At 36.9% G+C, this 12917-nt stretch overlaps 1 protein-coding gene, 1 non-coding gene and 1 pseudogene across 12 annotated transcripts in view; 2 read left to right on the forward strand and 1 right to left on the reverse strand.

Annotated features, from left to right (window-relative positions):
• Positions 1-12917, reverse strand: part of Rabgap1 (RAB GTPase activating protein 1) — a 162373-nt gene that overhangs the window by 31217 nt on the left and 118239 nt on the right. For all 11 annotated transcript variants that reach the window (XM_015497611.2, XM_048813108.1, XM_048813107.1 and 8 more), the window contains 3 exons: positions 6726-6839; positions 3432-3506; positions 227-352 (listed from right to left, as the gene is read on the reverse strand). In XM_015497611.2, coding sequence (XP_015353097.1) covers positions 227-352; positions 3432-3506; positions 6726-6839 — 315 coding nt within the window. The remainder of the gene's footprint in view (positions 1-226; positions 353-3431; positions 3507-6725; positions 6840-12917) is intronic.
• Positions 6963-12512, forward strand: LOC107152154 (annotated as a pseudogene).
• Positions 9405-9478, forward strand: Trnaa-ugc. Its single transcript has one exon. It is a non-coding gene; the product is annotated as a tRNA-Ala (tRNA).

Genomic DNA, 12917 nt, shown 5'->3' on the forward strand with positions numbered 1-12917 from the left:
TGCTGTGACAAAGGGCCTTACAAAGTCATTTGCTCTTTCGGCTGTTTTTGAGACTGAAAAATCAGCTCACTCCATCAGGTTCACATTATATTAATCTTGACCTCCTCACCACAGTGAGAACTGACAGAAACAAAACCTGTTCTTAATCAAGGATGATACTGAGTCCTCAATCTAGCTCTCCCTACCCTGCTCTTTTTATTGAAGGCAAGCTGGTTTCTCTTTTTACCTGCATGAGGCGTTCCAACTGGGAAAATTTGCAATGCAAATCTTCAAAGTTTTGCTTGAAAAGTTCCCTGAGACCATAGTCAAACATGATCTTGACCAGAACACTGAATGCCTGTTCTTCAGGCATCTGTAACAGACAGGCAACCAGGGAAAAGTTACAAAACATACACACAAGTTTTCTCAGTATAGTAAATCCGTCCTTCTATTGTCTTACCAGGAAATGTAGTTTGCAGAACCTCAGGTCTAAAGTTTTGATTACTCGGGCAAGAAATGAATGTTCAATGATGCCTACTCTGTGTCAGCACTGTGCCTGTCCTCAAGGAGCCTCCCGTACAGCTAGGATATAGTAACTGTAATATGAATTAGGTAGAAGGATCAGTGAGAACACAGGACAGGAAGATCTGCATCTGCCAGAAGTCAGGAATAGGCTTTGTGGGGAGGACAGGAATTGAGATGAGTTTAGGAACAGGCTGATACACAGAGAAGGTTTCATCTTTCCTAAATCATGAGACCTCCATTTAATCATTGTACTTCCCTTAGGTGCCTTTATTTTCTAGTAAATTTTTTTTTCTTCTCCATCACTATTGAAAACACAGCTTGTTATAAAAGAACATTACACATGTTAAGGCTTACCATAATGCCTGAAGTATCAAAGGAATGTTTGCAGTACAGCTAAAAGTGCTACAAAACCCCTGTTTTACTTCTATTTATAAATAATACATATTTATAATAATCTATTTATACTAATAGATACATCTTCATAGCTTTATGGGAAAATATTTCCCTGAGAACCTAGCAAGATGTCTAGTTTTCAAAACAGAAGAAAAGCACTGACAATGTTATTTAAGGCTTGGTATGACAGCAACAAGCCTTTCAAAAGTTGGGAAGGTGGGCAGGCTTCGTGGAACAAGAGTAGGGAGGTGAGGTAAGTACAGAAATCACTGAGAATAAAGAGGACCAAAGAGCAAACCAGATTAAGGAATAAATGAAAGAAACATAGCAGATTATTCAATAGATCAGATCTTTTGAGGTCTTCATCACAGAAGGCAACTTCACGTTCCCACATGTGAGAGAAGTGGCCTGACCCACACAGGATTTCTGATTCTCCTCACATTGAAACAAGCATTGATCTTCACACTGCAGCAGGCAACAGAAGTTCAAACCAAAACCGGGGGAATCTGGGAAAGCCATTTTCCATGGGTTATAGTACTTAAGTGGGGATGTCACTGGCCTGAGGTTGCAAGAGAAACAACACAGGCTTGTGAGACCAAGATAAAGTTTGACTAAAACAACCAAACAAAATTTTAAAAACTTGACCTCTTTATTAATATCACAGCTTTAGCATATTTTTATATGAACTCTTTATTAACATCACAGCTTTTTATACAATCAAAATACTACCAAGCTGGGTTCACAATGGAGAAGAGTTACAAAGCAGCCTTTGCTTTACCTGTATTACAACCTACACAATATAGCTCCCAACCCTTCAGTGGCTTCCTGCTGATTAGAGAAACAACATGAGATCCTAGCCTCCAGGGCCTCCTAGGGGAACCTTTGCTTCCCTCTCCAGCTCCCACCCCTTCCTCCCTCCATGCAGGATATTCTAGTTACATTCTTCCAATTCCTTCCATACACAAGTGGTTCCCCATTTCAGGGCTTCTAAATACTACACTATTCCCTTTGCCAGTGATGCTCTCCTCTCCACGCTCATGCTTTTAAAATAGTTTATCTCCACAACAACTTAAAAAGGAAAAAGTAACACTGAAAAGTTCAAAACAGAGTAGCACCCCTTTTCATGTTTCAGGGTATACTGCAAGGCTACCTCCCCAGAGAAGCCTTTAAATCTAAATAAGGCTCTCTGTTACAATCTTTCATTAAACATTTTATTTTACCTTCACAGTAACACGGAAATTTGTACGATTATTTCCTTACAATTAGGAGAAGTCACTAGCATTACACCCATTAGGATGAAGATCATGTCCACTACTCATTCACCTCTGACCTCCAGCACAGCACTTAAAACCCCTTTGCTGACATCTCCTATGTGGTATTCTTGCCACACATTTCAACTTAATCATGAGGAAATAATTAGATAAATTAAGAATATGGGACATTTTACAAGACGACTTTTGAGTTTTTCAAAACTATCAATGGCAGGAAACACAAAAGAGGAAAGTGGGCCAGTTTAGATTAAAAGAAAAAGAGAAATAATAAGGAAATACAATGTCTGAATCTTCCCTGGATAATGATTAGAAAAAAAGGACTGTAAAGAACTTTGCCAAGTAGACAATGGGAAAAAAAATGAACGTGGACTGTGACATTACTGAATAAACATGGCATTTTTGGATGTGATCATTATATTATGGTTATGCTATAGAATGCCCATGTCCTTACAAGTCACATGCTCAGAATCTCATTGTTTGCTACTTCCTTTCAAAAAATAAATTCATGGTGCAAGCCTGTAATCCTGGCAGCTCAGGAGGCTCAGGAGTATCCCAAATTCAAAGCCAGCCTCAGCAACCCAGCTAGACCTTAAATAACTTAGCAAGACCTAAATAAAGAAAGGGCTGGGGATGTAGTTCAGTGGTTAGAGCACTCCTGAGTTCAATCCCTGGTACCAAAACAAAGCAAAATTCAATTATTTTTTTCCAATAAAAAATAAAATGTGTGTGTGAAAGAGAAAAAGAGATGCAGAGAGAGACAAGACGAGAAATCAGTGTGGAAAACACTTATTGATAATAGATGGAGAGTACTCTAGAACTCTGAGTGTTCACCTTTACATTTTTCAACTTTGTTTTGGCTTTAAAAGAAAATTAAAAATCTGGAGGGTAAAGGTCTTTGTGAATAAAGGCATGAATAAAATGGCAATAAAGCAAGCCAAGTTCTCTGCCTTCTTCTCACCCCAATACATAAATCCCCAAACAAACATTAATGATAGTGGCTCCTTTAGAGACAACAGAGTATCCCCAAGGAGCCAACCAATACTAAAATCTACCCAATTTTCCTAGTAATAAAAAGAAAGTCTATCATTGTACTAGTTTTCAACACTTGTCATTTATTCTCACCGTGTTTCTCTTGTAGTTTCCAGATACAGGAGTTAAAACTCCTAGAGTCTGGCCAAACCCAATAAGACTATCCTCCAGCCTGTAGATAAGTATAAGCTAAGTCTACCAGGTGTAAATCATAGGAGAGACCTAATTACTCACATGGAGAAGCAGCACAGCAGCAAGAAATGACTGGCCTTGACAATAGCCAATCTCTTCATCATATACAGAATAAGCCTGAGGAGGGGGGAAAAACAAGAAATTTAAAGGAATGCAGTGACTCATGGGCCATGGTTGCCCTCTAGGATCTTGAACACAGAAGTCTGGAGGATGCTACAGACACTCCACTGGGGCATTTGGATGACCAATGAATGGTACCAATACCTCTTTCCAATTGCAATTCTTTTTTTACAATAAACAGAACTGTCATCACACCACTTCCTGTGGCCAAGGAGTGGAGATTAAGCGAAAACCATTTCGGGGCATTGAAAAAGGTTCTGAAAATTTGTGATGGCTCATGCTGTACCCTAGAGATTCCCCTCTTCTCTGTCTGAAAAAATGCAGTCTTCCTACAAGCCCCTACCATATTCTAATTACCGAGCACTAATTCCTCTCTTCTCTGTGCTTCTGTGGCACTTACTACATCCATGGTTATTATAGCACTTACCACACTGCATTTTATTATTTATTTATTTATTCTTATTGATTTTTTTTTTAAAAAATAAATGATAGTGGAATTCATTACAATTCTTATTACACATATATAGCACAATTTTTCATATCTCTGGTTGTACATAAAGTATGCTGACACCAATTCGTGTGTTCATACATGTACTTTGATAATGATGTCCATCACATTCCACCATCCTTGCAAATCCCCTGCCCCTCCTCCCTTTCCCTCCCACCACTCTGCCCTATCAAGAATTCATTTATTCTTCCCATGCTCCCCCTCCCTACCCCACTATCTTCTCTCTGGATTGAAGATATTCTGAGGCCTGGGATGATGTCCTATTCAACCTAGGCAGCACCTTACATATAGCAGGCACTTACTAACACTGTTAATGTCACTCATTTTTCTTTCAGGGAAAAAGTCTTTTGGCAAAGACACCAAAATATAATTCTTCCCCTAATGTCAGCAATAACTTTTCTGGTAAGGGGGAATACATTTGTGGGTTCCTCTGGAATCCTATTTTTTTTTGGCAGGAGATGATTATTACCATCTCCTCTGAACATTATCTTAAATGATTAGTAGTAGCAGTTCTAATGTAGAAAGAGAATCCCTACAGATTCAAGATGTTCTTCCCTATTTAATAAATTTATATCTGGTGAAACTTTATTCTCCACCTACTTTTTTTGTAGTAAGGTTCCTGTGTCCCAAGAAAACAATTTAAAATTGGGTATGTTTAAATTATCTCTTAGCAAAATGTGATGCCACTTCTTATCAGATAATAATCTAGTTAATACATGAACAGGTTTCATCATTATCTTTTAGTGAAACTATAGCTTTTAAACATACATATAATCATGCTTTCATAAATTCAGATAGAATCAAATGTAATTCTATTAGATTTCCCACTTTATCACAGCTTATCTGATGAAAGGGATATAGGTTGGGAGAAACATATACTTTTCCAAAGACAGGATATGCAAAGAGGGCCTTAAGAAATGATCTGTTTATGATACAAGTAGATACCATTTTCCATCTAACAAATTATTACAAATGAACAAATGCTGATTCCAAAGTTGTTAAGACTGTGTTAAAAACTGGTAGTAACACATGCCAACATAGCTCTTTGTGTGGGGAATATACATAAATTCAGAATACTGGTCAACTTTTATGACTGTCTTAAAATTTTCATAATAAAATATGTTTTAAAATAAACTCTATTTTAAGACTCATTTTTTCGATGTACTTGACATACCCTGACACGGAGACTTAAGACTGTGAGCTAAGCTAGATTTGAGAACACCAATGCAGTTATGACAGCTGCTACTTTCAGATGGAAGGGATCTCCCAGGGGACAGTGCAGAGCTGGAGAGAACTACCAAGTGAACACCCAGGGGAGGGACTCTGTCATAAGGTCAGGCAGAGAAGGAGAGCAGGAGAAGGAGTTGGTGAAGTTGTGAGAGGTGAGAGTATGACCAGTCAAGAGGAGACAGCCGCAGGGAAAATCACCGAGAGATTCGGGCTGGACTGCAGGACTGAGATGAGGGACCAGAGGTTTCTTTCTGTAATAAGACGAGGAATGACAAGAGTGACTACTTAAGTGGAAAATACAACTGAGAAGTTAAAAAGGCAAGGTACATGCCTGTTATCCCAGCAGCTCAGAAGGCTGAAGCAGGAGAATTGCAAGTTTAAAGCCAGCCTTAGCAACTTAGGGAGGCCCTAAACAACTCAGCAAGTCCCTGTCTCTTAAAAAAAAAAAGGGTTGGGGGACAATAGTGTGGCTCAGTAGTAGAGCACTTGCCTAGCATGTGTGAGGCACTGGGTGCGGTCCTCAGCACTACATATAGACAAATATTGTGTCCATCTACAACTAAAAAAAAAAGAAAAGAAAAAGAAGTGGCTATATCAGACAAGATTAAAAATCTGAGCTATGTGTGTCTTATGTAGAAATTTAAATTAAATTTTAAGAAAAATTTGTCAACTCTAGCTATCCTCTGAGTTCATACCATATTCTTCATCATTGGAGAGTCCATCCTTTATTGCTATCCTATCCTAAAACCAGTTGTTAGTTTTTCCTTCTCCATCATAAAATTCTAAGTTCCTTAAGGACAGGTGTCTACTACATAATTGATTTTGAATAATTACTTGATTAATTCTGTGGGGGAAAAAAAGACTAAAAACTAGATCTAGCAAAAAAAGACTAAAAACTAGTTCTAGTTCTAGGTCAAAGTTGAAAAACTGGTCCCAATTTTTTCTTTTATCTCTATATCTCTGATATATAATTTTCTTTTTGAAAACGAGATTCCTGAAGTGAAACAGGCTATCATTTTCTTTACAGTGCTCAGGTACAGACCTTCTGACAGAATTTAGTATTTTCCACCATGGTGCAGCACTATAAATCCACCTGGATGCATACTGGCACTTCCCACTATTGGACTATACCCAATGTGAAAAGTTTAGGATGTACAATGTAAATACTGCAAAGAAGATTGCTATGTTACACGGCTCTGAGGTTCTTAATATATAAGCAAGAGTATAAATAGGGATCCAGGGGACTGTCATCTGAAAATCCTAACTATAAGGGAGAAAAAAAAAATCTCTACTACTAATTTCTAATTATTCCTGTTCTTTAATGAATCTAAAATTATGTTGATACCTTTATTTTATAGCCTTTTCTCTCCTTTCTGCATTCTTGACCATCAAATACGAACTACACTTTGTGGTCATATAATTTCAAAGAACCAGAACGCCATTCAAAATGGAATTTTTTTTTTTCTGACATGAAATACCTTGCATATTTTATATAAGGAGTCTTGTCCATCTCCTCCTGTGTCCTTGAAATAATCATGGGCTGGAAATGTCCGGTTAATATCCCGTGTGATAGCACTGTCCTGGGGAGACTCCTGTAGAAAAACATAAGGGAAGAGAAGGTTTAGTGGGTCAGTACTATTGATACTTGTTTGGTTTATAAAACACGGTCTTTTCTTTTATATATTTTAAAATGCTGCAAAGATACACATGTACACATGCATGTCCATAGTCACTGCCTCTCTAGGGCTAATCACGTAAGCCAAAGTAAAAGCAAATGTTAAGGGGTTTTGGGAAAATGAAAGACAAGCAACTCCTTTACTCTATAAACCTCATTTTATATTCCATATTTAATGTAAAGAAGTGTAGCCGGTGACCTTTCTATAGTAAGAGAGAAAATGTGATATTCAAAATCAGTTTCCCATAGAAAATACTATATCTGACTTCAAAAGGCAGATGGGTAAGGTGTTTCTGTTAGAATAACTGATGACAAAAAGTGCTACTTTCTTAAACAACAAAAAAGCAAATAACCCAATCAACAAATGGGCCAAGGACTTGAACAGAAACTTCTCAGAAGAGGATAAACAATCAATCAACAAATACATGAAAAAATGCTCACTATCTTTAGCAATCAGAGAAATGCAAATTAAAACTACTCTAAGATACCATCTCACTCCAATAAGAATGGCAGCCATTAAGAAGTCAAACAACAATAAGTGCTGGTGAGGATGGGGGGTGGGGAAGGTACACTCATACATTGCTGGTGGGACTGCAAATTGGTGCAGCCAATTTGGAAAGCAGTATGGAGATTCCTTGGAAAGCTGGGAATGGAACCACCATTTGACCCAGCTATTCCCCTTCTCAGACTATACCCAAAAGACCTAAAAAAGAGCATACTACAGGGACACAGCCACATCAATGTTTACAGCAGCACACTTCAAATAGCTAGAATGTGGAACCAACTTAGATGTCCTTCAATAGATGAATGGATTAAAAAGATGTGGCATTTATACACAATGGAATATTATTCAGCACTAAAAAATAACAAGATCATGGCATATGCAAGCAAATGGATGGCATTAGAGCAGATTATGCTAAGTGAAGTTAGCCAATCCCTAAAAAACAAATGCCGAATGTCTTCTCTGATATAAGGGGGGTGACTCAAAATGGGATAGGGAGGAAGAGCATGAGAAGAAGACTACCACTAAATAGGGAAGACAGGTGGGAGGGAAAAAGAGGGAGAAGGGGAGTTGCACGGAAGATGGAAGGAGAACCTCATTGTTATACAGAATACATATATGATGTTGTGATGAGAAAAAGAAAAAAAAAGTGTGTCACATTAGATTGGATAGAGAGAAAGGATGGAAGAGGAGGGGAGGAGTAGGGGGATAGGAAGGACAGCAGAATAGAATAGACAATATGATTGATGTATGTACATTCCATGTATGTATTATATATCAAAATTCATTCTACTGTCATGTATGACTAAAAAATAAATAAATAAATAAATAAATCGTATGGTTAAAAAAAGAAAAAGAAAAAGAAAAAAAAAGTGCTACTTTCATTGATCCTTGAGCTTCATGAAGCCCATGTACCAGTTGTCAAATGAAAAAGAGAATTTTCTTAATTAGGGTTTGTCCTTGGAGCAAATGGCATAAGAATGTATGTAGCAATCAACATGGTATGAAACAAGATCACCAAATGAAAAGGAATTTAAACATGCTATGAGAAAGTATTCTTTGTTTTTGCCAATGGAGAAAAACTGCTTCCTTTTCTATAATGAGTTAACTAAAACTGAACAAATGATAGTTAGGAATCCTTCATGAAACATACCAAGCACCCAGCTATTTCTAATTCCTTCCCTTGTTAAACCCTATTTGCTCACATGCTAAAGAACTTCAATAATGCACTGCCTTCTTAGCTAAGAAACAGACTTGATTCTTCTTGATAAGAATTTATCATAAGCAGCATACTATTCAAGAGCCTGGATGGTATTCTGGTTTTAACATGAAAAATGAAAGTGATAATTTTTTTCTTCCAGTAATTTCTCTAGCCTTTGGGATAATCATGTTCCTAGGGCCATGAGTATCTTACAATTGTGAAATTTGAACTGAAAAACTTTATATACTTTTTTTTACTGGTTCTTTTTAGTTATACATAATATACATAACATTAGGATTCACTTTGACATAATTATAAAAGCATATCATTTGTTCCAATTCAATCCCTAGTATTGCCCCCTTTTCCTTTCCTCCTTCCTCCCCATGATCCCTTCTCTCTATTGAACTTTCTGGAATTTACTTAGGCTTTTTTTTTTTAAATGTTAGTGTCTTGTGGATATACATGATGATGAAATTCACTGTGGTATATAACATATGAAGCTTATGTTTTAAAAGTTCTGATAAACTACTTATTCCTGTAAGACTGCCAAACTGCTTTATTGGCACATGTTATTACTAGTTATTAACACTATTTTAATAACAGTTAAGGCAGTTCAAGACTGTGTTGATCCCTGACAAAAGGGAAAAAAAAAAATCAAGGTAAGACCCAAGACTACAGCAGCTTACTGTATGGTGGCAGATTCCAGGTGACAACCCATAGATAGGGTACTGAATCAGAGCTAGGAATAGGGACTACCTGCCTGAGTTGAGGGAGACAGCTGGGGATATGGCTCAGTTGGTAGAGTGCTTGCCTTGCGTGCACAAGGTCCTGGGTTCAATCCCCAGTACCACAAAAATAAACAAATAAATAAATAAAAATGAGTTGGGGGAGACAGGGAAAGAACAATCTCACAGGTGGTGTTTGTGGAGGACAAGGAGGCTAGAATGTGTGATGCATAGGACTAAGAAAGGAAGATGAACAGAGAGCTGCAGAATTACCTAGAAAGGTCCCTATAAGTCATAAATCATTAAAAAAAAAAAGATAAACTGGGCACTTCATCAAAAATTTTTAAATCTCACTATCTCACTATTCAAAAAGCCACTGTTAATAACATGAAACCGTAAGCCACAGACCAGGATGAAATACCTATAAAATATATATAGCTGATAATGGAGTAATAAACTCAGTTTTAAAGTGAACATAGACGGGCTATGGTTGGGGCTCAGTGGTAGAGCACTTGTCTTGAATGTGGGGGACTGGGTTCAAATAAAACAAAAAATAAACAAATAAAACAAATTGAACATACAATGTAAAACAGAACACAGATAAAATCATGGACATGAGCATATATTACACGGTAGTGAATAAAAAAATTTTTATGTTTAACAAATCTTTAATTTACCAATAGATCTAACAAACAACAATGGACTGACCAGGTATTAGTACATTTTTCATTGATATAACAAAACAGCAGAGGCTAGATATTTTAGAAAGAAAGGGGTTATTTGGTTTACAGTTTTGGAGGCTGCACGTCCAAGATCAGACACCTACCCACTATGGGTTCAGTTTCTGGTGAGGAGTCACTTGACTGGGTCACCATGCGGCAAAAGGCACCATGGTGGGAGCACATACAAGAGAGATCATGTGGCAAGACAGGAAGCAATTCACTCTCTCAGGAACTATCTGGGGTCCAATGAGGACAACCTTAATCTTCTCCTAGGGCAATACCACCAATGACATAACCATCTCCCACTAGACCCCACCTCTTAAAAGATACCACCAATACTTAACATCACTACAACGAGGACCAAGGTTCTAACACATAAAACTTTGTGGGAAAAATCACAACTAATCCACAGCAAACCATGAGTACTAGCTTGAATCTTTAAACTAGAGCATGACCAAGAGTTTACATTACCCTTAGCATCATGAAGAGAATACATGAACTAGAATTCATTTAAAATTAAAAATTTCTGCTTAAAAATACCATTAAGAGAAGAAAGCGGAGCTGGGGTTGTAGTTCAGTGGTGGAGTGCTTGCCAGACACCTGTGAGACACTGGGTTCTATACTCAGCACCACATAAAAATAAACAAATAAAATAAAGGTATCGTGTCCATCTACAACTAAAAAATAATTTTTAAAAAGAGAAGAGCAAGCAATATATTTATACACACATAGAACTGAAAGAGAAAGACAACTTAATAAAAAGGACACACTTGACACTTTGCAGAAGAAAATAGACAAACACAAATAAATAAATGAAATAAATGAAAAGGTAGAGAAATGCTAATTTAAAACCACAGTGAGACACCCAAACAAGATGTCTGCAAAGGGAGAATGATTGCTCATACAAAGATGAGGAGGACTACTACTTGGAATACTTATGGGATTTCTGAAAATCAGAATTCTAATTTGAAAGTGTTGTAGGAAAAAAACATCATGGGGCTGGGGATGTGGCTCAAGCGGTAGCGCGCTTGCCTGGCATGCGTGCGGCCCGGGATCGATCCTCAGCACCACATACAAACAAAGTTGGGTCCTCCGAAAACTGAAAAATAAATAATGAAAAAGAAAAAAAGAAAAAAAACATCAAAGGGATAGTAAGCAATCGCTGAAGAAGCCTGGAACTTGGAAAAAAAAGTGGAGGCTTAAAGTACTAACTATGCTTAATATGAATTTCTAACCAGCAAAACTTTCCAGAATTGATATTCTCTCTTTCTGGAACTGGGGATTGAACCCATTACCACTGAGGAACACCACCTGCCCAAGACCTTTTTTATTTTGAGACAGGATCTTGCTAAGTTGCTGAGTCTGGCTATGAATTTGCAATCCTCTTGCCTCAGACTACCGAACTGCTGGGATTATAGGTCTGTGCCACCATGCCTGGCCAGACATATATTATTACTGATCTATATTCAAAATGAAGTTTTAAGAAATTTTGTGAAAAAGTCTATTAATTCTTTTGTTTTTTTGGGTGCTGGAACCCAGGATCTTACTCATGCTAAGCAAGTGCCACTAAATTCTACCCCAAGCCAAAGCTTATTAACTCTATTCTTGAATTATACCTCCATCTGAACATTTGAAACTCTAAGGAAAATTCTTAATGGAAAGGAATTTAGAATTGAAAGGAAAAGAAGTGATAGGAATATGAAAATCTTTGATTTTTTTTTACACCAGTTGCATCAGTTTTACCAGACTAATGATAGAGAAGACAATCTGAAAAAGGATATAATTACTAGAAAAAAATATTATTTGGAAATTTAAATGCACATAGGATGGAAAAAAATTTAAAAAATTGAAAACACTCTATAATTGTTCAGTTTTCATCAATCATCCCTTATCTACTGATCATGAGAGCCAGTGAAGAATGAAAGGGTAAAATGCCCTCAAGAGAAGGTCAGTTTGAAAATTCACATACTGAATTTCTGAGGACTTCAAGAATGATAATAAACTAAGAAGTTCCATGTGAACCATTTGCTTAAAATATTTGGTCTTAGGAAATATACTGAAGAATTTGGAAGAAATCCATTTGACTTACCAGAGGTCAAGCCATACAAAAACGATCTAGAAATTCTAACAATGACAAATTTAGTAAGTTCCTACCAGAATAATGACATCATTAAATTTGAAAAGGTTCTGAAAACAAATCACACCAACATTAAGGATGATCCCTTTCCTAAGAGAACACAACAAAGATTTCTTGCAAAACATTCTAACTAAGTGCTTATAAAATTAAACCTGATTCAAGAACACATATTCTTTTCATTCCGAAGAAGTAAAACATAGATGTAGCTGATGTAAAAAGCTTGTGGTATAATACATGGTGCATAATACTATTCATGAGCAAACTGATCAAGTCAAGCAGATACATCCTCTCAACCTGCTGTAAATGCAAACTTTCAAAGAACAAGGAATGAAAGGCAAAACTATCGTCAAGTTATATGTCCTGACAATAGGTTATGGACATTATGACAGAAGTGTTTTTTTCATCAACTAGTTTTGTTTTGGCTGTTTCATCTATCTCAAGAAAAACAGCCTCCATCTCCTTAAGAAAACAAAAATGCCACAGGATTATACAATACTGATATCTTGTGAACTTAAAAGGTCAGATAGCAAAAATTCTTGGCTGACAATCCCAAAAAACCAAAGGCCAAATGTTCTCTCTGATATGCGGATGCTAACTCACAAAAAGTGGGGTGGGGAATGGCGGGGAGTGGGTAATAGAAATTCACTGGATTAGACAAAGGGAAACAAAGGGGAGGGGGAGGACAGGAATAAAAAAAAAAAAAAAAAA

The sequence above is a fragment of the Marmota marmota genome, unplaced genomic scaffold (assembly GCF_001458135.2).
Source record: "Marmota marmota marmota unplaced genomic scaffold, marMar, whole genome shotgun sequence".
Lineage (NCBI taxonomy): Eukaryota > Metazoa > Chordata > Mammalia > Rodentia > Sciuridae > Marmota > Marmota marmota.